This window comes from Bombina bombina, chromosome 7, assembly GCF_027579735.1.
Source record: "Bombina bombina isolate aBomBom1 chromosome 7, aBomBom1.pri, whole genome shotgun sequence".
Lineage (NCBI taxonomy): Eukaryota > Metazoa > Chordata > Amphibia > Anura > Bombinatoridae > Bombina > Bombina bombina.
Window position 1 is genome coordinate 238,170,146 of NC_069505.1, and position 27,709 is coordinate 238,197,854.

At 39.6% G+C, this 27,709-nt stretch overlaps 1 protein-coding gene across 1 annotated transcript in view; it reads right to left on the minus strand.

Moving 5' to 3' along the window:
- The window catches only part of PTPN5 (protein tyrosine phosphatase non-receptor type 5), a 244,290-nt gene that overhangs the window by 54,118 nt on the left and 162,463 nt on the right, over positions 1–27,709 (minus strand). The window contains exon 9 of the mRNA XM_053720673.1: positions 6,828–6,938. Within this exon, the coding sequence (XP_053576648.1) occupies positions 6,828–6,938 (111 nt within the window). The remainder of the gene's footprint in view (positions 1–6,827; positions 6,939–27,709) is intronic.

Genomic DNA, 27,709 nt, shown 5'->3' on the forward strand with positions numbered 1-27,709 from the left:
CCATTGTGCCTGTTGCGAAGAAAAACGGGAAGGTACGCATCTGCGTAGATTTGAAAAGGCTGAATGAGACAGTGAAGAGAGAGATATGTGCTGCCAACACTTGAAGACATAGCTCTTCTCTACACTGAAAGCTTCCAGCCGCTTCTGGCAGATACCTCTAGATCCACAGTGCCACAAACTGACTACCTTCATTACACCGGTAGATGTGTTTTGCTTCTGCAGACTCCCCTTTGGGATATTCTCTGCTTCAGAAATCTTTAAAAGAGAGAAGAGTTCTCTCCTAAGGGACCACAAGGGCATGGCAGTCGTCATGGACTACATTTTAGTGTATGGCTCTACATTGGAAGAACATGATCAGCAATTGAGCTGTGTGCTGCAGACCATTACAGAGACTGGGCTGAAATTAAATAAAGAGAAATGCCATTTTAGAAAATCTGAGTTATGTTACTTTGGGCATATCATCAATGGAGATGGCATCAAGCCGGACCCTAAGAAAATCCTTGCTATTGAACAGATGAAAAGTCCTTCTGATGTGCACAAGCTGAGATAAATATTGGGCCTTGTGAATTATGTGGCCAGGTTCCTTCCAGAACTATCCACAGTACTACACTCTATCACAGAGTTGTTGAAGAAAGATGTTGCCTGGGTCTGAAGCTTTTGTACAGGTCAAGTCCCTGCTGGGGTCTGCCCCAGTGTTAGGGTTCTATGACCCCTCTAAAAAGACCGTGGTTAGTGCTGATGTGAGCAGTTATAGGCTAGGGGCCGCCCTCCTGCAGCTGAATGAGAACAAACTACAGCCCATTGCCTACTGTTCACATACACTGATGGCTGCTGAGTCGAAATACGCCCAAATTGACAAAGAGTGCCTGGCTGCAGTTTGGGCCTGTGAGCGCTTTCAGCTTTACTAGTGGGTTTAGAGAAATTTAGTCTGGAGACTGACCATAAACCGCTAGTCCCTCTAATCAACTCCTATGATATTGACAAAACACCCCTAAGATGCCAGAGACTTCTGATGAGGCTGCTCAGGCAGTACATGTGCCAGGGAAACAACTGGTAGTGGCAGATACACTTTCCAGGCTCCCGCTGGCTGCTGCTGGAGAATCTTTTACGGAATCAGATGTGAAGGTGTATGTAGATTCAGTTCTGGCATCCAAATGCATTTCATCAGGGAAGCTAGAGCAAATAAGAAGAGAGACACGTTTAGATACAGACCTTCAAGAAGTTATTAAGTACATAAAAGAAGGTTGGCCCGAGAGCCGGGCAGCCTGGATGTCTTTAAGTTCTTACCAGTCAGAGAGGTCTCAGCTAACGGAGCTTGATGGGTTAGTGCTGTTCCAAGACTGCAGTGTAATTCCTGTTAGCATGTGGCAGAAGATGTTAAGCAAGATTCATGATGGCCACTTGGGCATTATAAAGTGGAGAGAAATGGCAGCTACGACGGTATGGTGGCCTGGGATCAGTTCCAATATTGCAAGCCACGTGTCAAAATGTGCCTTTTGCTGCGAACGCTGGCCTACTCAGAGAAGTGAGCCCTTGATTTCTACCCCGCTGCCTGCAGACCCATGGCAGAAAATACCAGATTTGTGCGAACTGCATGGGAAAAAGTACTAGTCATGATTGACTACTATTCCAGGTATTTGGAGATTGTACCCTTGAATGACATTACCAGTCAAGCCATTATCAGTCGTCTCAACAGCTTGTTTGCCTGGTGGGGCGTACCGATGGAGTTAGTGAGTGTCAGGACTTTTCTACTATCTACAGGAAGCTCTGTATACTCACAACTCCTCCTCCTTTTCCTTTAACTTTACAAAGCACCTTGTCCAGGTGCTTAGTAATTTGTTTGCAGCCTCTACAGACAAACGTCTACACCGAGCTCCTTCTCTATATTTCCCCTACGGTGTTATTGTCTGCTACTGTTACTTGGAATTCCAAATATCTACTCTCTAGTACTGCGGATTCAGGGTAATATTTTGTTAACTCAGCAAACTGCAGTTTAATTTACAGCCGGTCATCAGTTCCGGCAACTACTTAAACTACTATCCGCATCTGATCGTCCCCTACTCACTTCTACTACTGAGACCAAAACTACTCAAGGTATTGTCTTAACTTTGCTGTGGTTTACCTGTTAATAGTATTTGATTGTTATCTACAAACTATCCGCTGATTCCTCGCAACTGAGCGTAACTCCTCCCCTCCTCCTTGTTGTTTTATTCAGAGTCTACCGATGACGTCACCTGTCAATCAATAGTCAGGCCGGTCTTTCAGTATAAAGCATCGGATACACAAGCCAGTATTCCCCGCAACTCGATACTTTGTGTGTACTAACATCCTTATGCAAGTCTGAATGTGCCATTGGTTCTGGCAGAGACTTTCTCTTTAATCTGTAGAATCGATACTATAACATTTCAGCAGCTCTCCATTGCACTGCTATATTTACTCAACAGTAACTAAACTGACTTTTTCCTTTTATCCTGTGGTAAAAGATTGTCAACTAAGCAATCAAACAACTTCACTAGGGAAATAATAAAACTACATAGTAGTTCATATTTCTTAGTGATACAAACATAACTTTTATAAAAGTGTTCTCAAACAATACATATATAATTAAGTAAATCTTACTTGAATACTAAATCACCCTTTAAATCAAGGTTCCCATTCTTCAAGTCTGCAGCTGAGGTCCATAAAATATTCCAATCCTTACAGTGAGTGATAACGAAATGCAGTTTGCTTCCATGGAGTTCAGTTCTTTCAGCAGTGAATATGATTTTGTCCATTCTACGTCAAGTCCACTTTACCCGCAGGCCAATGGAATGGCTGAAAGAGCAGTTCAAACAAAAAAGTTCATTGCCGTACCTAGTTCTCTTGGCCTATAGGGTGACTCCCATCCAAGCCACAGGCTTTAGCCTGGCACAGTTGATGCTAAGACGTCAGATCCGCACTACACTACCCTCTGTGAGCTACCGATTCTTCTACGACAGAAAACACTCTCACCTAGATTACGAGTTTTGCGTTACGGTTTGACGCTGAAAAAATGGCCATTTCAGCGTAAAAACCAGAACGCAGCCATTGCGAGTCTTGTTGGTATAGCTATACCACAAGCATTTTAGCCTGTAATTCAACGTCAATCCCACACTAAAAAAAATGATGCTTTTGCTTGGGATTTCCAAAGGCGCCGGTATTACAGGTTGTGCGGTGAGGCTAAAATGCTTGCGTTACAGCCTATACCGACACGATCCATTCCGCTATCTGAAAGCAGTAGTTATGAGTTTTGCGCAAAAACTCATAACTAAAATGTTACAATGTACACTAACACCCATAAACTACCTATTAACCCCATATTCTGCCGCCCTCCCGCATCACAAACACAATTTAAAACTTATTAAACCCTAATCTGCCGCTCCCGACATCAACACTACTAATAAAAGTTATTAACCCCTATTCCGTTGCTCCATGACATCATCACCACCACTATAATAAAGTTATTAACCCCTATTCTCTCACAGACCAACATTGCCGACACTATAATAAAGCTATTAACCCCTATTCCGCCGCTCCCCGACGTCGCGGCCACTAAATAAAGCTATTAACCCCTAAACCTCTGGCCTCCCACATCACCTCCTCTAAAAAAACCTATTAACCCCTAAACCGCCAGCCTCACATTGCAAAAAACTAAATTAAACTATTAATCCCTAAACAACCCACTAACTTTAAATTGAAATTGCAATATCCCTATCTTAAAATAAATAAAAACTTACCTGTGAAAATAAAAAAAACTAAGTTTAAACTAACAATTAACCTAAGATAACTATACTAAAATTAAAATAACTGCAAATTAAAAAAACTACTAAAATGACAAAAAAATAAAAAATAAAAAATACTAAATTACAACAAATAACAAACACTAAATTATCCAAAATAAAAACAATTACACCTAATCTAATAGCCCTATAAAAATAAAAAAGCCCCCCAAAATAAAAAAACCCTAGCCTACAATAAACTACCAATAGCACTCAAAAGGGCCTTTTGTAGGGCATTGCCCTAAAGAAATCAGCCCTTCATCCATCCAGGCGGTGTCTTCTATCTTTAGCCAGGCGGCATCTTCTATCTTCATCCCGGTGGTGTCTTCTATCTTCATCACGGTGGCGCAGAGCAGGTCCATCCTGGAAGACATCCGGCGTGGAGTGTTGTCTTCATACGGTCAACACCGTACACTGAATCTTTAATGCAAGGGAGCCTTTTCAAAATGGTGTCCCTTGCATTCCTATTGGCTGATTTCATTGAAAAGGCTCCCTTGCATTGAAGATTCAGTGTACGGTGTTGACCATATGAAGAGACGCCGCACCAGATGTCTTCAAGGATGGACTCGCTCCGATCCCCCGGGATGATGATAGAAGACGCCACCTGGATGAAGATAGAAGACGCCGCCTGGATGAAGACTTCTCTGGATGTCCGGACTTCAGAAACTGTAAGTGGATCGTCGGGGGTTAGTGTTGTTTTTTTTAGGTGTTTTTTTTTTTTTTTTAGATTAGGGTTTGGGCTTTTTTAAAAGAGCTGAATGCCCTTTTAAGGTCAATGCCCATACAAATGCCCTTTTCATGGCAATGGGTAGCTTAGGTTTTTGTTAGAGTTAGGTTTTTTATTTTGGGGGTTGGTTGGGTGGTGAGTTTTACTGTTGGGGGGTCCTTGTATTATTTTACAGGTAAAAGAGCTGATTTCTTTAGTGCAATGCCCTACAAAAGGCCCTTTTAAGGGCTATTGGTAGTTTTTTGTAGGCTAGGGTGTTTTTATTTTGGGGGGGCTTTTTTTATTTTTATAGGGCTATTAGATTATCTGAAATTGTTTTCATTTTGGATCATTTAGCTTGTTATTTTTCGTAATTTAGTGTGTTATTTTTTGTAATTTAGTATTTTTTATTTTTTGTAATTTTAGACTTACATTTTTTTAGTAGTGTTAGTTTTTTTTTTTAATGTGTAATTTAATTTATTTAATTGGTAGTTATTTAAATTTTAGTATAATAGTTATGTTAGGTTAATTGTTAGTTTAAACTTAGGTTTTTTTAATTTCAAAGGTAAGTTTTTATTTATTTTAATATAGGGATATTGTCATTTTTATTTAAAGTTAGCGGGTTGTTAGGTTTAGGGGTTAATAATTTTATTTAGTTTTTTGTAATGTGGGGGGCTGGCGGTTTAGGGGTTAATAGGTTTATTTTGTGGCGGTGATGTGGGAGGCCAGAGGTTTAGGGGTTAATAACTTTATTTAGTGGCGGCGATAATGGGGAGCGGCGGAATAGGGGTTAATAACTTTATTATAGTGTTGCCGATGTTGGGGTGCGGGGGAATAGGAGTTAATAACTTTATTATAGTGACGGCGATGTCTGGGAGAGGCGGAATAGGGGTTAATAACTTTTATTAGTAACGACGATGTCGGGAGCGGCAGATTAGGGGTTAATATCTTTATTTCAGTGTAGGAGATGTTGGGGGCGTCAGATTAGAAGGGTTAATAACTTTATTTAGGTGTCGGCGATGTCAGGGGCGGCTGATTAGGGGTTAATAACTTTATTTAGGTGTTGGCCATGTCAGGGGCGGCAGATTAGGGGTCAATAACTTTATTTAGATGTTGGCGATGTTGGGTGTGGCAGATTAGGGGTATTTAGACTTGGGGTTTATGTCAGGGTGTTATGTTTAAACGTAACTTTTTTTTCCCCATAGACATCAATGGGGTTGCGTTACGGAGCTTTTCATTCTGCGCTTCAGGTGTTTTTATCTAACAATCTCTCCCCATTGATGTCTAGGGGGAAAGCGTGCACGAGCACGTCAAAGCAGCCTTGGATTTTGTGCGGTATGGAGCTTATCGCCACCATATCGCACGCACAAGGCGGCTTTTCAGAAACTTGTAATAGCAGCGCTATAGAGGTTGAAATAACGCAACTTTGTTGCGTTCGTTTCGCACCCTCTATAGCACAAAACTTGTAATCTAGGCATCTGTGAGGCCCTTACAGGAGTTGAATGTGGGCCAAAATGTCAGAGTTAAGCTGGATGATGAGAAGAAATGAAAGATGCCTGCTACGGTAATTGGACGCTCTCCAGAACCAAGTTCTTATGTAGTCCTTACTGAAGGAGGGACAGTCACACGTCAAAATAAAAGACATCTTCAGACAGTACCTGAGAGTTCGGGACTGGATGCCTCAGAGCCACAGCCGGTGGGATCCCCTGTTTTAAAAGGGGTAACTTTCCCTAAGCAAGAGCACAGTGGGAATACTTATTTGCGTCCAGTAGACTCTCAATCACCTTCTTCTGTATCAGAGGACAGTTCATGTAAAATGACATCAAGTGGAAGAGTGGTGAAACTTCCAGCCCGTTACCAGGATTAGCACTGTAGTTAGAGTAGTGAGGAATGGTCAGAATAATCCCATGGTCACTGTGGACTAGGGTAGTCTACCCCGATGTTCAAGTTAGGATTGCATTTCTTGTTGTTCATATATATTCTCTTATAACTTGTAATGTGTTGTATACTAAACAAAACTATTTTTGTATGCTTCTTGTATACCTTCTTATTTGATGTATTAAAAAAAATGTATGCTTTGTCCTTTAAAAAAGGGGAAGATGTGATGAGAGTGTGAGGTGACGTCACCAGATGGGGGCGTGGTTTATAGCCATTATAGACTATGTCACAGTTACTAAGTTAGCTGTTTACTTTTATGCTCTGCAATAAAATAGCGTTGTACCTTCTATGCTGTGTCCTGCATCTCATGACACTCATTATTACAAGTTTGTGCTTTTACGAATGTATGAAACACGTGATATTAAAAAGCAACAAGTACTTCTTACCTTTAAGGTTATGCTTCTCAACACATATGCTTCAGCCTGAATAATACGGTTAATTATGACTTCTATTCCTTCGTAGATTGCTTGTTTCTCTGGCCAATATTCTGTGCATTTCTAAACAAAATATGAGAAAGCGTAAAATGGATGTGGTGACTACACACATACTGTGTCCTATTATTACACAAATAGTGGTTAGTTTACGCAGAAGCAAATATATCGCTCAATAAAACCTTAAGAAGCCATTAAATATTATCCTCTTTTTAAAATTACAGTTGTACAAAGTTTAAAGGTCTCTATTGCACAAAGTATTTGCACTTTAATTAACGTGTAAAGAAAACAAAAGAAAACTATTTAAAATGTATAAAATTCTCTTTTTAAACATCCAACAAGAGTCTTTCACCTAGATTACAAGTTTTGTGTTATGGCTTTTAGCGCTGAAAAAATGGCAATTCCAGCGTAATGGGCAGTAACGCATATTCCGAGTCATGTTGGTATAGCTATACCGCAAGCATTTTAGCCTGTAACACAACGTCCATTCCGCACTCAAAAAAATGACTTTTTTGTGGGATTTTCATAGCGCCGGTATTACAGGTTGTGCGTTCAGGCTAAAAGGCTTGCGTTACAGCCTATACCGACATGATCCATTTCGTCTTCTGAAAGCAGTAGTTATGGATTTTGTGTAACAAAAATGTTACAAAGAACACTAACACCCATAAACTACCTATTAACTCTTAAACTGCTACCCTCCCGCATCGCAAACACTATTTAAAACTTATTAACCCCTAATCTGCCGCCCACCCACATCTTGACTATTAAATAAAGTTAATAACCCCTAATCCGCCTCCCTCAACATTGCTGACATTATAATAAAGATATTAACCCCTATTCTGCCACTCCCCGACATCATGGGCACTATAATAAAGTTATTAACCCCTAAACCTCTGGCTTCCCACATCGCCGCCACTAAATAAACCTATTAACCCCTAAACCTTCGGCCTGCCACATCTCCGCCACTTAATAAACCTATCAACCCCTAAAACTCCGGCCCCCCACATCGCCGCTACTAAATAAACCTTTTAACCCCTAAACCGCCAGCCCCCCCACATCACAAAACACTAAACTAAACTATTAACCCCTAAACCTAACACCCCCCTAACTTTACATTGAAATTACAATATAACTATCTTAAAATAAATAAAAATTTACCTGTGAAATAAATTAATAAATTAATCTAACATAACTATTATAATAAAATTAAAAAACTACCAATTAAAAAAAATCTAAATTACAAATTTTTTAAAAAAACTAACACTATGAAAAAAATAAAAAATCTAAAATTACAAGAAATAATAAACACTAAATTACGAAAAATAAAAAACATTAAGCTTACAAAAAATAATAAACGAAATTATCAAAAATAAAAACAATTACACCTAATCTAATAGCCCTGTAAAAATAAAAAAGCCCCCCAAAATAAAAACACTAGCCCAGGGCAAATGTGGTGAATTTTAAAGCTGAAATTTTTGCTTTTCAAATAAAGATAAGAGAATGAAGAACAAATAATTGTGACCAGAGGAAACACGGACATAATACAATGAACTTTCCAGCAAAATTCAATTCAGTTCACACACACCATACACAATATCTCACAATACCACACACACCGTGACCGTACACAACACCATACACAATATCTCACAATACCACACACACACCGTGACCGTACACACCATACACAATATCTCACAATACCACACACCGTGACCGTACACAACACCATACACAATATCTCACAATACCACACACACACAGTGACCGTACACAACACAGACACTCACACAATACCATACACAATATCTCACAATACCACACACACACCGTGACCGTACACAACACAGACACTCACACAATACCATACACACACACACACACTGTGACCGTACACAACACACAATACCATACACAATATCTCACAATACCACACACACACCGTGACCGTACACAACACACATGCTCACACAATACCATACACAATATCTCACAATACCACACACACACCGTGACCGTACACAACATACACACTCACACAATACCATACACACCCGTACACACCACACAATGTTCCCTCTAATAATTTTTGGTATGTCATTCTCTAATTAAATATTAAATATCTACAAGTTGTATTTCTATATACTCTATCTGCTGCAGCAAAAGTTCAAATACTTTTTTAGCCTTCAGTATATTTCCCCATCAGTTAAACCAAGATCCACATATTTTCCAGCTATAATTCATGATTGTGCCATAATGTATAAACTATCCATGGCAAATGAAAATGAATATGGAATATATGAAAGAGTATTATTGTATTAGCTTTTTGTCTGCTTTGAGCCATCAGATACTGGCATTATATATAGCTGTTTTGCTAGGCAGCTAACTTTAAGGAGTGATTAAACTACACAAGTCAGATAGAGTATATCAATTTTTAAAACATTTTTTTTTTAATTTTAAGTTCAGTGTATAAACAAAACATAAGTTTCCTTAGCAGAGAGTTGCTAAATAATATAAAGTTTCTGCATTTTCTCTTTTTATTCCCCTCCCCCCCTTAACCACCTGCTGTTATACTCCTATACAAAACAAGGAAAGATCCACTGTTAAGTCTCAACTATTGTTCAATTTTAATTCAATTACCCAATAATGAGAACTGAAATTAACCTCATCGCATCATTGAACCTAATCTCTTCATATGAAAAAAAGGTAAAAATATATATTAACCAAGGGAAAAACAAATAGATGAATTCAGCTTCCTCTCTTCTCTGCCTCCTCCCCCTCCCCACTGTCCTCCTACCAAATACCTAGAAGAACTATCTCTGAATTTTGAAACGGAAAGATCAGGTAGTCTATTTCTGTGCTTGAAAGTGTTTTTTATAAATGCTGCCCAGTTGTTATAAAAAAATTCTAATATCCGACTCACTATCTATACTTGTGTCTCTTTGTTCCAACATGCACTGTTTCTTCAGACAGTGCCTAACTATGGAGATGCTTGGAATTGATCGCATTTTCCATTTTTTAAAAATTAAATATCTGGCAGCTAAGATAGATGAAATTGCTAATTTTTCACTGATCTGGTGATCAGCTTTGTTCTTCATACAAAATATGACCTGAAACAGTGATAGAGCCAAAGCCAAGATCTTCAGTGAATTGTTAAGCCAGAATTCTAGTTTACGCCAAAAATTTCTTATTTTTGGACATTCCCATATCATATGAACCAAGTTAGCTGCAGGATATGAACATTTGGAGCATTTGTTAAAGCTTAGATTATGAAGTCTGAAGCCTCTCTCAGGGGTATAATATGTTCTGTGTAAAAGTTTAATATGTGCCTCTCTCCAAGTAACGGAGAGTGTGGCCTGTGCTACTTTATTAATCGATAATTGAAGAGTTTTTGCTTCAATGTTATTCTGTGGAATTAACAAGTTCCAAGCTGAAGCTATCTTCGCTAAGATTGGAGCACCTTTACTAGAGCCCAAGAGATAGTAACACGGAGTAATAGACATATGGCCATTTTTAGCTAACGTGAGCCAGTTTTCTAATTTGCCCAGGGCCCAGCACCAGCCCACTTCCTATTTTATTTCAAGAACAAAATGCCTTATCTGCAGATATGCGAAAAAATCCTTATTAGTTAAGTTAAATTCCTCCTTCAGTTCCTCAAATGTTTTTATACATTTTCGTCCTTTAGGTCTATTAGGTATAGTGCCCTGTCTAGCCCTAAATTGTGCCATTTTTAAAAAACTGCAGAGTTTAGACCTGCTTGAAATTTCGGGTTCCCTATCAGAGGTAAATATTGAGATGCCTTGCTGTTTATTGAGAGAAGGTTGGCTATTTTCCACCATGCCTTAAGTGGATTTAAAATAGTTTTAAGTCCCTTGATTTCCGCCGGTAGCTCTTTTAACCCCTTAACGACCAAGGACGTACGCCACACGTCCTCAAAAAAAATACACTTAATGACCGAGGACGTGTGGCGTACGTCCTTGGTCTGGAAAGCAGCTGGAAGCGATCCTGCTCGCTTCCAGCTGCTTTCCGGTTATTGCAGTGATGCCTCGATATGGAGGCATCCTGCAATAACCCCCCTTGGCCATCCGATGCAGAGAGAGCCACTCTGTGGCCCTCTCTGCACCGGACATCGATGGCCGGTATCGTTGGTGGGTGGGAGCTTACGTGGGAGGCGGGTGGGCGGCCATCGATGTTGTGTATGGAGTGGAGGGGGGCGGGACCCACAGGGGCGTGCACGGGGGTTGGAGGGCGGGCGCGTGCACAGGGCGGGAGCGGGTGGGAACCGCTACACTACAGAAAAACATAAAGTAAAAAGTAAACAAAAAAAATAAAGTTTAAACTTTATAAATATAATCTAAGGGATCTGGAAGGGGTGGGGGGTTGGTCTTGGTGGGGGGGAAAGCTACACTACAGAAAATGGCTTTTTTTTTAATAAAATGGCAATTTTTTTGCAAAACTGGGTACTGGCAGACAGCTGCCAGTACCCAAGATGGCGCCCATTAAGGCAGAGGGGAAGGGTTAGAGAGCTGTTAGGTGGGGGATCAGTGAGGTTGGGGTCTAAGGGGGGATCATACACATCAGCATATGTAAATATGCTTTTTTTTTTTTTTTAAATGGCCAAATACCTTTTATTTTAGTACTGGCAGAGTGCAATAACCGGAAAGCAGCTGGAAGCGAGCAGGATCGCTTCCAGCTGCTTTCCAGACCAAGGACGTACGCCACACGTCCTCGGTCATTAAGTGTATTTTTTTTTAGGACGTGTGGCGTACGTCCTTGGTCGTTAAGGGGTTAAAAGAGCTACCGGCGGAAATCAAGGGACTTAAAACTATTTTAAATCCACTTAAGGCATGGTGGAAAATAGCCAACCTTCTCTCAATAAACAGCAAGGCATCTCAATATTTACCTCTGATAGGGAACCCGAAATTTCAAGCAGGTCTAAACTCTGCAGTTTTTTAAAAATGGCACAATTTAGGGCTAGACAGGGCACTATACCTAATAGACCTAAAGGACGAAAATGTGTGAACTATTAATTGAATGAACATCCTTTTCTAAGAGGATTAATGGAGTATTTTGGAGGACATATAACAGCTTCAGAAGGAGAACCATTTTGAATTATGCTATTTGCCCAGCAATTGATATTGGCAAATTTTGCCAAATTTTAAGTCTTTCCTTAATATATTTTAATATTGGGGGTATGTTGAGATTGTATAAGTCTCCTGATTTTGCCGGGATAAAGATCCCTAAATATTTAAAGGAATCAGTAACTACCCTAAAAGGGATATTAGAGATAGAGTTGCAATTTTTCCTTAGCCAAAGTATTTCGGATTTTGCCGCGTTCACCCTATATCCAGAGAAGGACACAAATTGATCAATTATGTGGAATAGTTTCGGAATATTTAATTTAGCATTGGCCAAATACAAAAGTATATCATCCGCATATAATGCGATTTTCATCTTGTGTTTCCCAATTTTAATACCCTCCAGACAATGCCTGATCATGATTGCAAGAGGTTCAATGGCAATATCAAAAAGAAAAAGGGGGTGAGAGGACAGCCCTGATGCGTGCCCCTTCCTAATATAATCAGAGAAGAAATGATATTGTTAACTATCATTTTCGTATAGGGTTTACTATATAAATTCCCTATGAATTCAAGAAACTTGCCTCTAACCCTGAAGTTCGCTAAGGAGGTGGTTATATGATAAAAAAAAACTGAGTCGAAGGCTTTTTCAGCGAGTCAGGGAGGCCCTCTCCCCCTCAGGAGCCAGAAGGTTCCAAAAGTATTCAGTTATAACCAAAACCTCTCTAATTTTCAATGCAGAGTTTCGTTTGTATAGGAACGCCGCTTGATTAGTGTGGATAATTTCTGCAAGGATCGGCTGTAGTCTAACTGCTAGAATCGAGGTTAATATTTTGTAATCTGAATTCAAGAGGGCTATTGGTCCATATGACTCCTTTTGGGTGGGATCTTTCCCTATCTTAAGTATTAGGGTTGTAAATGAAGAAGAAAGAGAAGATGGAACCGATTTGCCATTGATAAAGATATCGTTGAAAAGATTGCTCAGATAAGGAGCAATATCTGCAGAAAGGATCTTGAAAAATTCATTAGGAAGCCCATCTGGACCAGCTGCTTTATTAGTGGGCAAGTTAGAGATTGTTTTTATAATATTCAATATAAAGAAGAGAGATACTACAGTAACCGCAATTAGATTGCTATAATTTATAGACAGGGATTTCAGCACATATTTTTTAATTTTAAATAGCTTAGAAGAATTCTAAAGCTCCGCTAAAATAGCGGTGCGTGTAATCTAAACTCATTCACCACATTCACATATGTCACCCAGAGTCAATGTAGGATAAAACGTTACCACTTAGTAAAAGAACACATGAATTGATGAGTCAGGAAGCGTGATTGGACAAATGCATAAGCACAGATTCAGCTGTGCAGTTTTATTGTAGTTCACACAGGGCAAAACCAAAAAGCTAAACAGAGATTGGCTGTCTAAATTGACAACACCTCCACTAGAGGGTGGTTACGTATAGACGTAAAATCTGCCACCATAGTGATCATTGAGGATCTATGTCAAGGCAACACATGTATAAGAATAGACAATCAGTAAATTCACACAAACAACATTGTGAGATGTAAAATGTAATGCTTAAGTCATGTGCACTATACCTGAATTTGGCCAAATTGTGCAAATAAACCTCCTCAAAATAATTCCGAAGAGAACAGTGTAGTCTGTAGGGGGCTAATGAAACAACACCAGTAACAGCGGGCACCACCAACTATATGAGAGGTATCAGGTGTCATGTTATAACGTATCAGGATCTATGTTTCTTAACCCCAGTATATACAGACTAACTTTGAGAATTAACATTAAGCAATAGACATATGCTAATTTATACAGTATTTCCCAAGACCAGAAAAAGTTATGGGGATAGAGCATAACAACTCCAGTATTCAGCGGGCACCACCAAAGGTAAAGGTATCCGGTGTCATGAATGATATCTTATCTGGATCTATGTTAGGACTACCCCAAACTTAATCTTTTTCCGTCTTTCACAGTTGCATATATATTGATAATAAATTGCAGAGCATTTTGACTCATTATACTTAATGCATGACAGTGCCTGATAGCGAAGGAAAAGATGTACACAAGTAGTTGTTATAATGGTGTAAGTAGATCACCCTTTTCAGGGCTTAAACATGTCCCATAAATAGGAGCTGTGTGTACAAATGGTGTATTGAAACACCCTCGGATATCCAGATAAATGAGCTGAAAAGTCAGATGATAAGCGCTCAGTTAGTTATACAACCGTGTCTTAGCTTTCTGTGATAGTACTTCCTAATGGTTTCGTGTGTAGATAAACTTCAATTCGGCAAACATGCTACATTTAGCACAGCGTGGACGCCACAGCGATCTGTCCTTCGTGCATGTCCGTCTCCACTTCTTACGTCACTGCCGACGTACGTTTCACCCCCCACGTGACAGCCAGAGAGCACAGGGGTTTCCTCAGGGCAAAAGCGGATGCTGGTTCTCATTGCAGCCGCAATATATCCCTCCTTCTTTAAGCTTATAGGAGGATATAGGAAACAGTAGTAGCCAATAATAAGCCTTTACTGAGCCGCAGCCCATTTATATAAATGAAAGAGGATTCGGTGAATATATATACAGTGAAATAAATTAATAAATTTAGTAAAGCAACTCTAAAGAACCAAAATTAAGAAAAAGAGTATATATATATATATATATATATATACAGAAAGAAAATTAAAAATAATAGGAAAAGACCAATTTTCCACGATTCTTTAAAGAATTATTGCAGTGTATGCTATAATAAAACCTTTTTCGTCCATGTTTATAAGATACATCAAATTAAATGTTTTACAAACATATTGTTAATCCATCGATTCATGTGTTGCACAGAAATTCTACCAAAAATAATAAATAATAATAAACTTGTTTGTTTATTCTTAAAGGTATGGTAAAATTATTTTAAATTGCGTTCACTATATTTAGGTGCAATTATATTTAACAAGAACTGCACTAGTTTAGATAGCAGTAAATTTTAAGTCTTTCAAAGATAAAGAGGCAGATTGAAGAGAAACCCTAATTTGTATGTACTGCATACTAAATTTATGGGGATTTTGAATTATATATTGTCATTTCATTTGAGAAATGCAGCAAATTCAAATTTTTCATTTAGCCCTTTGGGCATTAGAGTCTGTAACTTGTAGATCCATTCTGTATCCCTTCTAAGTAGTATAGTATCAATGTCTCCTCCTCTACCAAGAAGGGAACAGTGTTCAATACCTGTTACTCTTAGGTCCAGGGGGTTACATTTATGGTGTTTCATGAAGTGGAGAGCCACTCCACTTCTGATTTCACCGTCTTCTGCTGCTTTGATGTCGTCTCTGTGCTCAGAGACCCTATCTTTCAACATTCGCCTTGTTTTTCCCACATAGAATGTCGGGCAGCAGCAGGAAAGCAAATAAATTACATTTTCTGTCTTGCAATTTATAAATTGCTTTATAGGATAGATGATGGAATCAGTAGCAAATGTTTTTGTGCGCACAATAAATTTACAGAACACACAGTGTCCACATTTGAAACATCCTTTTATTTTTCTGTGTTCTTCTAGCCAGTTTTTCTCACTAGGACTTTTTACAAAGTGACTCCTGACTAATTTGTCTTTGAGGTTTGGAGCCCTCCTGGGTACCAGAGAGGGTTTTTCCCCAACAATTTTTCTAATCGTCTCATCAGCTCTAAGGAACTGCCATTTCTCATCCAAAATAGTGCGGATTTTTTCCCAGTGGCAATTGAATTGGGTGACAAAACGCACTTTTTGTTCTTCAATTTTCTGATTTGAGTTATAGAGGAGTATATCTCTGTCTGTTCTCCTAGCTCTATTTCGAGCATATCTTAGATTTCATTTGGAATACCCTCTATTTTCAAATCTATTGGACATTTCAACCGCATGTACATCGAATTTGCTAAGACTCGAACAGTTGCGCCTTAGGCGTAGAAACTGTCCTACAGGAATGCCCCTTATTAGGGATTTTGGATGGTGGCTAGATGCTTCTAAGATGTTATTAGTAGCAGTAGTCTTACGAAAAATTTTTTATAATGTCCTCTTCTGTAATAGGGAGGTTGAGGCTATCTACTACTTCTGCTGCTATTGTAGGGTATGTAATTTTATGCCAGAAATCGGTAGATTCCTCTATGTCTGATATTTTGAAATGCATATAGCTCTTGGAAGTATTCAGAAAATGCGTCCGAGATTTCTTCAGGTTTAATAAATACCTCCCCTTGTACTGAAGTTTCTCAATGGCTGATTGTTTCTTCTCGTTTTTAACCAACTTAGCTAAAATTTTACCAGACTTGTTTCCATATCTGTACATTTTGGCATGAAATCTTAACTCTTTTTGAGTTTCTTGAAACATTATAAGGGTATCTCTTTCGTTCTTAGCACATACATATTTTGCCCAATTTGAAGGGTTTTTTTCCCAACAAAAAATGATTGTAGGAATTTGTCAAGAATTTAAGCGCTTCCTTTTCTCTTATCTTCATCTTCTTAGATATCATAGCATTATATGCTATTATTTCTCCTCTGAGCACTGCTTTCGCAGCTTCCCAAAATATTTAAGGACGATTCGAATAGTTACCATTAAATTGAACATACTTCTCAAATTTATTCTTAAGCCATCTTTTACATTTTAAATCGGGTGCCAGAAAATAGGGGAAATAAAACCGTAAGGGCATAGGTTTTGATTTATTAATCTGGAATTCAAGGAAGATAGGCCCGTGATCAGATAGTAGAATCTTGTCAGGGTTTTTTTCCCTGTTTTGTTTGCCATGTGCTGCTGGCAGCCATTTTACTCACCTCTCTTGCTGACTATGGTGCATTGTGGGGGATGCTGCTCATTTCCTGCACTTCCTTTTATGGCCAGACTGGTGTGCATCATCTGTGTGAGACAGGATGCAGTCTCAGAATAGTGATGTCATCACTTATTATTTAAAGGGCCTCTGTTCAGTATGCTTTGCCTTTGCGTTGTCTCAGACCTGTTTGTGAGAGTTCCTGTGTATTACCTGGCTGTCTGACGTCCTTCCTGGTTCCTGATCCTTGGCTTGTTCCTGACTCTGCTGTTTTCCTTGTTCCTGATTCCGGCTTGTCTGACTATTCGCTTTGGCTCCTGACTCGGCTCATCTGACTACCAGCTCTGGTTTTGACTCCTGGACTTTTTATTATTTTTTTGTTATTAATAAAAGGTGCGATTATGTTTGCACTTCTCGTCTCAGTCTGATTCCTGGCAGCCTGACAAATCTGCATTATTCCTGCTTTTACCCTCATTGCACATAATTGTCATCCAGCAGGAATAAGTCGATCTTGGAAAGCATTTTATGGGCTTTAGAGAGACAAGTGTAATTCTCTACATCGGGATTCTGAATCCTCAATAAGTCCCGTATTGCAAGATTTTGCATGATTTTTTGAAACATCTTAGATTCTAGATTATCTTTTTTATGCTTAAACTGTTTAGAATTATGTCTCAATCTGTCAAATGGACATTGTGGGGCCATATTAAAGTCCCCTCCCAGGATCAAATGGCCTTCACAATAAGAAAGAAGTTTGGACTGGAGGGTAGTCCAGAACACAGGGTCAAAAACATTGGGGGCATATATGTTACAAAGCGTTTATATTATTTTGTCATAGCGTCCCCCTGGATCTAACTGCTGTTTGTAACTGGCCCTTTAAATGGAAAATTGCCCTGCTTCCCTGCATTTTGGAGAAGCCTATTTGCCAGCCTCCTGCCACATGACTATGGCCCCTGGAAGATTGTGCCCCTGAGGACATATTGACTTTTGTTGGGTGTGTGTGGCCCTTTAAGAACCGTCTGGGGACATATTGTGACTTTGGTGAACAATGCCCCTTTAAGACTATGTCCCCAGACCTGTGAAATGACTTGTCCCTGGCTTTCTCCCACTTGGTTCAGTTTCATTGTGTGCCATTAAGTGCTATGTGACAGACCCTTCGGTCAGAACTACAGAGATAACTTTGTTCAGCTTCAAGAAGCATTCTAAATACAAGTTTGCTGGGATCAGCTCTAATTAAGTTTAGTGATAAAACATTCCCATTGTCTAATCAGACTTCTAGTAGTGATAAGGTGGACTGCATTGTTTTATTGTGTGTAAAATGTTATCTGCTGAAGTAATGTTGTGGCCTGTCAAAGGGAGTGTCTCTCTATCTAATATCAAATGTGTGATGGGGGATTTTATGCCTCCCCCTGAGAGTGTCCTGTTTGCATGTAACCTCAATAAAAAGGAGGCTGTGTGCTCCAGCACATCAGACCTATTTTTGACCCTCTAACTTGCAGCTTTGACTCATGTTTGTAGGGGACAGCTTATAATCACTACAGGGATTGCTATGTTTTTCATACTCCCTTAGCTACAGGGATTGCTACAGAAGGAAGAGGTTCGCCTACTGGAGCCTGGTCGTAGGTCCAGGGCGCAGAGCAGACGGCGAGATACCAGCCCAGCAGCGGTGGTTCATATAGTCTGCATTACTGATGGTGGCTACGCAGTAGTTAGAGTGACTACGGTGCTGCTGCTCCTTTGGTGAGCGCTAGGAGCATCCTTTTCTACGGTCCAACTTCCAGCCAGCCTGGAGGCAACCGTAACACATAGGTTTTGATTTATTAATCTGGAATTCAAGGAAGATAGGCCCGTGATCAGATAGTAGAATCTTGTCAGGGTTTTTTTCCCTGTTTTGTTTGCCATGTGCTGCTGGCAGCCATTTTACTCACCTCTCTTGCTGACTATGGTGCATTGTGGGGGATGCTGCTCATTTCCTGCACTTCCTTTTATGGCCAGACTGGTGTGCATCATCTGTGTGAGACAGGATGCAGTCTCAGAATAGTGATGTCATCACTTATTATTTAAAGGGCCTCTGTTCAGTATGCTTTGCCTTTGCGTTGTCTCAGACCTGTTTGTGAGAGTTCCTGTGTATTACCTGGCTGTCTGACGTCCTTCCTGGTTCCTGATCCTTGGCTTGTTCCTGACTCTGCTGTTTTCCTTGTTCCTGATTCCGGCTTGTCTGACTATTCGCTTTGGCTCCTGACTCGGCTCATCTGACTACCAGCTCTGGTTTTGACTCCTGGACTTTTTATTATTTTTTTGTTATTAATAAAAGATGCGATTATGTTTGCACTTCTCGTCTCAGTCTGATTCCTGACACCCTGACAAATCTGCATTATTCCTGCTTTTACCCTCATTGCACATAATTGTCATCCACCAGGAATAAGTCGATCTTGGAAAGCATTTTATGGGCTTTAGAGAGACAAGTGTAATTCTCTACATCGGGATTCTGAATCCTCCATAAGTCCCGTATTGCAAGATTTTGCATGATTTTTTGAAACATCTTAGATTCTAGATTATCTTTTTTATGCTTAAACTGTTTAGAATTATGTCTCAATCTGTCAAATGGACATTGTGGGGCCATATTAAAGTCCCCTCCCAGGATCAAATGGCCTTCACAATAAGAAAGAAGTTTGGACTGGAGGGTAGTCCAGAACACAGGGTCAAAAACATTACGGGCATATATGTTACAAAGCGTTTATATTATTTTGTCATAGCGTCCCCCTGGATCTGCCTCAGAGTGTATAATTTCCAATTTAATCCTTTTCCCTATTAATATGACCACCCCTCTTTTCCTTCCAAGACTTGGTGCAACAAAAACTTCTTTGACTTATGACGCCTTCAGTTTCAATGATTCCTCTAAACTTAAATGTGTTTCCTGAATAAATCCTATATCTGTCTGGGCTTTTCAGAGCTGAGCAAGAATTGCCTTTCTTTTAATAGGAGTCGAGATGCCGCCAACATTCCAGGAGACTATCTTACATTTATCCAGCTTATTTACCAGTTAAGTAGGAGGGTGGAAGAAAAAACTGAGGAAGGAGGAGAGTGAGGGAGGGAGGGAAGAGAAAGAGAAAAAAAAAGGGGGGGAAGGAAAAAGCCAGTCCCCTAGCCAGGAGGGATTTCCCAATTTCAGGGCCTGCATTCCTATTATTTGTCTTGATACACATCCTAATTTAATCTATTCTGGCATATCCAGTGAGGTAAAAAAATCTTTCGGCCACTTGGGCTATCTCCTTCACAATTACTTTAAGCTTGGAAGGATAAATTATAGTTGCCGGTATCCATGTTGTATAAACTTTGAACATATAGGGGCAAATTCTCTTCTTTTTAGGGCTGTTTCAGCAGAAAAATCTTGGAATATAAGAATTGATACCCCATCAATAGTGAAGGGTTGATTTCTGCGATAATATTGGAGTAGGGTGACTTTGTCCTGATAATTTAACAGCTTTGCTATTACGGGTCTGGGCCTACTACTTCCTTTATTGTCAGTTCAGGTTGCACCTATCCTGTGAGCTCCTTCAACTAAAATCTGCTGATAAGTAAGAGGAATTTTAAGAGCCTTAGTTAATGTATCTGATACAAACGTGCAGAGGTTTTCATATTGTTTTTCTTCTGGTAGGCCTATGATTCTATTGTTGTTCCTTCTAGAGCGATTTTCTAGGTCCTCTAGCCGGTATTGCATTTTTTGGATACTTTTGTCTGAGGCCTCGATTTTAGAGCTATGTATTGTTAAATCCTCTATATCTGATACCCTGTGCTCCACTTCTTGTATTCTTTTGGAGAACTGCCTGATTTGCTGAGTTAATAACAAAATATCCTGTTTAATTTCCGATCTAAGAGCCTCAAATTTAGTAGCGAGGGCATCAGAGATATTAGAGACCAATCTTTGAATATTAGTCGCTTCATTCATATTTAGTGGAGCTGGATGGATATCGGCAGCAACATCATGAGTTCCTTTGGGTTTCCTATCCCTGTGTCTTGCTGCCATCGCTGGAGAAGGAGTCCTAGAAGAATTGTAAAGAAATTTATCCATGTGCCAAGTGTTAAGATGTGACAATGTGGAAAGTTAGACAAAAGGAGAAAACTCCAGTGCAGTGATTAAGGGGGGAGTAAACCCCCCAGGGAAGCTAAATCCAAATAAGGGAATGGAAGAATAGGGCTATAGTGGGGTGTGACCCGTGAGGAAGTGCGAGAAAGTGCAAGGAGAAAAAAAAAAAAAAAAAGGAAAAAGGAAAAAAAAAAAAAAAAAAAAGGGGGTATATATTGATTAGGGCCGCTTGGCCTGCCTAGGAAAGCAGAACCAGGGGAGACCATCCAAAAACTGCATAAATAGCGACACAGGTGCCTAGAATGACTTCCAAGTAGGTTTTAACAAAGCCTTCTTGTAGTATACTTTACAATGAAAAGTATTAGGTTATCTTTTTCAGAAAAAAAAGTTGGAGATGTCCAATACCTGGATAGAATATTTTAAATGTATGAATTAGTTTTTACTTTATTCTGATTCCAGGATATTATGTTAGAAAAAATATCTTGCCCATAACCTGGCTGACTGTTTTAACCAGGAAAAAAGTGGTCAGCGCAATAGAGCTAATTGCCACCATAAAGGTTTTAAGTCTGCTTTTAAGGCTAGAGTCAGTTCTAGATTATACATGAATTATCCAGTGCGTATTGTCCCTTTCGTCCTCTTAAACAGTACACAGTGATTCAGCCCTGTGTTTATGCAATATAACCAGACACAATCAGATCAGAGAGGAGAGAGAAGACATAGAAAAAGCAGGACATTGCCATTTGTATTAAGCAACGGATTGGAAAAATCTGTGAAGCTAGGTAACGGTGCATCTATCAATCTGCAATAATTATAATCTACTATGAGCTACTAAGGCTATTTCTCAATTATAGACTGTAACAGCTATTCGATGCTGGACCCTTGAAAAACTAGGATTTCTTGCAATATTCATCCAATTGCTGACTATATTTAGTCCTTACATTATCACCGCTAAACCTCTAAGAGAGTAATATATTGCATTTTTATCTAAAAAATGTGAATGAGCCCTACTGATATTATATATTTGTACCTGGATAATGGAAAAACTATTTTGGTAACACTTTTCTTCAACCGTATTCTGACAGAATCATGAATAAACGTTAAGAGTATGCATGAACAACATTAAAGAACACTTCCGTTAGCACAATATTGTTATATTGACAGAAGTATGCAAAAAAAGCAGTGCAGACATCTAGGCGGTCTAGTAAGATAGAGCAGGAGAGGGTTGTTAGCAGCTGTATGTTCAATGACACAGTTTTCCCCTCTGTCCCGTTCCCCTTGTCTTTATCTTTTTATGAAAACAGAGGCCAGTCAATTGATTGAGGTTTGTCTATCTCACTGCCCGTATTATGTGATAGAGGTAGTGAAGAGTTAAAGTATTTTAACAAAGGTCTTGCGGACCTGATCCGACAGTGTGAATCAGGTCCGCAAGACCTCGATAAATGCAGAGAGCAATACGCTCTCCGCATTTAACATTGCACCAGCTGATCACAAGAGCTGCTGGTGCAACGCCGCCCCCTGCTGACTCGCGGCCGCCAGCAGGGAGGTGTCAATCAACCCGATCGTACTCGATCGGGTTGAATTGCGGCGATGTCTGTCCGCCTGCTCTTTAGACCGCTGCTTCATAACTGCTGTTTCTGGCGAGCCTGCAGGCTCGCCAGAAACACGGGGCATCAAGCTCCATTCAGAGCTTGATAGATAGGCCCCATGGAGTTGTGCGATTTAGAAACCCAGGGCGCAACACACTGCACTCCAACTGCCAGGGAATCCAACCCCCGCAATCAGCTGACACAAGGATGGAGCATTCCCCTCCACACATGCTCTGAGAGAAGGAGGCAGGTCTTATGTTCTGATCGCAGGCAAGAGAGCAGGCACCAGTAGAGCACCAGAGTGCAGGCAGACCTAAAGATTAGTGATTCTCATCTGCAGAGTGAAAAATAAGTAGTACGCCTTCTGTCAGAATCTGAGGCGGCTCCGGTAAGCAGTGTTAGCGGCCCTTCATTTAAGGCACTAAAGCTGGGAAAAGAATAGATAAAATCCCCTCCTCCTCTCGTGCAGCACCGGTGTGGGGGGGGGGGGGGAGAGGGGATCTACCACTGACTTGTTGCAAGACTCCTTCCTTGATTGCAGCGGTATACTAGTGAACCTCCCGTCCGCAGCACAAAAGCCTGTGAGCTACTCACCACCTCCCGCTTGGCACCCGCAGGAGGGAAGGAAAGCAGTAACTGAAAAGTTTGTGCAGTCCCTGGAGAGGCACAGAACCAAGCGGGGAGTCCTTCCAGGTGTATAGAGAATTTCATACAGAACTTCCCTCATCCCACGCAGCACCAGTGGGAGAGGAGGGGACACCGGGTAGATAAATTGTATGAAAGTTTGCCCGGCCGTTACACTAACTAGGCTGATATGCAGGACCTTTCAACCTGACAATGTGTCAGGGCAGTTGGTTGGATTTCCACTGAAAGGGTTCCAGTAGCGATGAATCAGGCTGTCCAGGTAGCTGTCCCAATTCAGGGCCAGTAGCTGTGGGACCTGAGTGTAAGTGCTCAGCAGCATGCGCTTAGCTCCTCCTACGGAAACCCATTTTTAAACAACCAGTTTCAGAGTATGTCATTTTATGTCACTTTTAATTTCACTTCTATTATCAAATGTATTTGTTCTCATGCCATCATTTGTTGAAAAGCACACATATCCTAAGTAGCAATGCACTACTAGAAACTAGCTGGCAAATGGTTGGTACACACATATGCCTTTTGTCATTGGCTCACCAGATGTGTCCAGATATCTCACAGAAGTGCATTGCTCCTCTGGAGTTGACTTTAGCTATGTGCTTAAACACATTTGCAGTTATAGAGTGTTATAGTGTTTTTTTTTTGTTTTTTTTTAAAAAGAAAATCTTTATTAAAACATAGTATATGTAACAGACTTGGCTCTTGTTACAATGTGAGCCTTCCACCGTTCCCATGGCAGCAAAAGATATACATAGTATTGGCTTGTTATCAATATGATTTTCAATATGATTTTCCAAGTCTTTTTCAAAACAATAATAATATTAACAAAGATAGATTTTACTTATGTTTATGGTGTAATAGCGCACACTAGATAATATATGTCGGTCTATGGAATATAATTTGTTCTAGTTGTGTTCTATTCAATGTTAGGTTTTGGGCGTATGTAAAGGGAATGTCCGGATTTTGTGTAAATGGAGTTAGTGGAGATGGATTTGTAGATACGTGAGGGAATTCTGTCAGGGTTTTGTCCCACTGTACAAAAAACTCTTTTAGAAACATGTAAGATTTGACTACCTTGGGCCTGGCTTTCGGAGAGGTCCACCCCAATGAGCCAACATTGGCCTCGCTTCCATTGAGTCGTAATTCAGTTTGCGTGCACTCGCAAACCGTTAAATATGCTGTCGAAAGCAATAGCGTTTAACGACTGTTTCCAATGGCGCGTTATACCTCAATATCGGCTGCCGGACTTCGGCTGCCGAAAAGATTTTCGCGTCCCATAGAAAGTAATAGAAGCCGTTAATCGATAAATTATACCAGGTTTCCATTGAAAGCGCTAACCGTTAATACACTGTCGGAGGCTGTCGATACATTGAGAAATATTACCCCCAGCTCAACTAGGTGTAAAGGAGGAAAAAAGAGCTTTTTGAGGCCTGTTTCTCATTGAAATAGCAAATCACAAAACAATTATGAGTGTTTCAATGTACAAATAACATTATATATGCTACATTTATTGGTCCTATGTATAGGAATATTTGCACCCATGTTGTCATAGAAATTTCAATATGTATGTGCATATAAAAATATATGCAAGCACCACAATTATGGAACGACCTCCCGCACACTTTCAAACCTTCCCCATGCCTAATATCCTTTAAGAGATCCCTCTCTACATATCTCAAAACAGAATGCACCTGTCATTGTTGATTATATATTTCCTACCGGTTCTATGTTAAATTTTTGTGCATATATGGTGTATTATTATATTTTTTTTATTTTATTGTACCCATTGTATCAATGCAATGTTTTGTGGACCCAGGACATACTTGAAAACCATAGAAATCTCAATGTATCTTTCCTGGTAAAATATTATAAAAATAAATAAAATATCTACCTATTCAAAATGAAACCTTTGCCCAGGGATGCTATATATAATCTCAATACATATAGAAAAATAATTCAAACGAAATAAGTTGTTTATCATGAAGATGAGTTTTATTATTACAGATTTACCCTCATTCAAATGTAATTTTCAATGTGAAAATCATATTTATTCAATACAAAACGATGACACATTAAAGTTATAATGTGTCATAGTACTAATATTTATAAAATATATGTAATGTCATGTCTGCTAAAGCAGATAATACATTTGCAATATTTAGACTATTAACCAAAATACATAAGTGCTTAATATTACATACTTCAAGAGATATGAAGTATTGTCTTTAACATGGAGTTATTGAAACATTTTAAAAGTGCATTGTGCATTGGTCCCAGGGAGAGTCTGTGTCTGTTCATATGATGTCAATTAAAATGTATTAATCACCTCTATATCATGGCAATCACATATATGTTGTATATACATCAGTGCATAAATATCCTAAAGATACATTTATCTAATTATTCTAAATATTGAATAATAATCTTGACAAAAAGGAGTGCATTAGTCATGATAGGTATTAGTCATGATAGGTATATATTTCAGATATTACATTCCACATAGGACTATAAGAATGAATGCAAGGTATTTGGCCATATCAACAGGAAGGAGTATTTACTTTTCAACTCTTCTATAACTGTATAACCCTTATTAGCTTCATCTGAAGGAGCAAACAACATATGCTTGTGGAATATAAATCATAACATTTACACATGTCACGTTGACTTATGTTAGATAGCATATACTGTATAAATTTCAGACACGTATCCCCAAGTATTCTTAAACGGCATAATATGATATCCTCAATAAAAGGACACATAAATTTATCAACAATGTACACCTGCATATTAATTGACATCATGTGAAATAAAAATGAATAAAGCTGTTCATTTTTAGCAGATAAACAGCTATTAGAATAATATTAAGATATATGTTCAAATTTGGATTAGAAAAATGGATGCATATTTATGAGATGAAAATCGCACTTAAAAAAGTGCTTTAGTGCAAAAATTAGATATGATATATCTTGGGTTTAAAAAAAAGAATATTAATTAATTCTTGCGGCGGGATTTTGCCTTTGGAGGAGAGGTACTTAGGGGGGCAGTGTGGCGTCTTGTGCGACGCCCACCAGCTGAATGTGAGGCTAATAACCGCGATTCAGGGTCCTGCAGGGAGATGACAGAGGATGCAAGGGAGGATGGAGTTTGGGGCCTATCCGCGAGCCTCTCCACTGCCTCTGCCAGGCGGACGAGTGAGGCATTATGGATGTCCATTTGGCTCTGTATCCTTCTCAAATCCTGCTGCTGCTGGAGCCTGGACAGCCTAAGCTCTCTATGTATGAGCCTCAGTAGATCATCCTGCTGGGACTGTGCCGGACCCTGTTGTACATTTGGTGTCTCAGGAACTAATAATTGGCTGGTTCCAGGGCTGTCTCTCCGTATTGGTGACTGTGAGGTTGTCTGTGATGGCACTGTTGGCAATACATTGGTGGGTGCAGTGGGTGGTGGTGTGGATTCCTGTTGTGCCATAGGAGTGGGAGGCATATAGTACAGATGATGCAGATCTGTATGCTGCTGTGGTGGGTGCATCATCTGCTGCTGAGGATAATGATGTCGTGGTGGGTGCATCATCTGTTGCTGAGGAGGATGTTGTGGTGGGTGCATCATCTGCTGCTGAGGAGGATGTTGTGGGGGGTGCATCATCTGCTGCTGAGGAGGATGTTGTGGGGGGTGCATCATCTGCTGCGGTGGGTGCAGCTGTGGGGGCTGTGCCATTTGTTGCTGCGAAGTATGCATGAACTGCCATTGTTGAGGAGGATGAGTCTGCTGGGGTTCAGAACCCAAAACATGAAATGTTGTCTCCGAAGTAGATGGAGAAGGGCATGATACATCCTCCACCTCATATGCCCTAGGCTGCTGCATATCATCTTCTAAGAGGCTGATATAGGAGGTAGTGTCACCATAGATATCCTCATCCTCCTCAGTGAATGTAGGAACATCCTGCTGTGGTGTTGGTGCAGCTTCATACTCCTCCTGTTCGGAACCTACAAATAAATATACGGTATGTTTACATTATCTATCTAATAGAATATATTACTTTGTAGCATAACAATACAGACTATTATATTCCATATTTATGTGTATATATGTACACACACACACATACACACACACACACACACATACACATACACACACATACACACACACACACACAGACACACACATACACATACACACACATACACACACACAGACACACACATACACATACACACATACACACACACACACACACACACACATACATACATATAGTGTGTTTGGGATAAAATCAAAGCATATATGACCATAACTGAGGAATCTTTATAGACTGTGTCTTAAAGGAACATTGTTAAAGGGACACTGTACCCAAATATTTTCTTTTGTTCAGATAGAGCATGCAATTTTATTCAACTTTCGGATTTACTCCTATTTTCAAATGTTCTTTATTCTCTTGGTATCTTTATTTGAAATGCAAGAATGTAAGTTTAGATGGTGGCCCATTTTTGGTGAACAACCTAGGTTGTCCTTGCTGATTGGTGGATAAATGCATCCACCAATCAAAAACTGCTGTCCAGAGTTCTGAACCTAGAAAAAAAGCTTACATGTCTTATTTTTCATGTAAAGATAGCAAGAGAATGAAGAGAAATTCATAATAGGAGTAAATT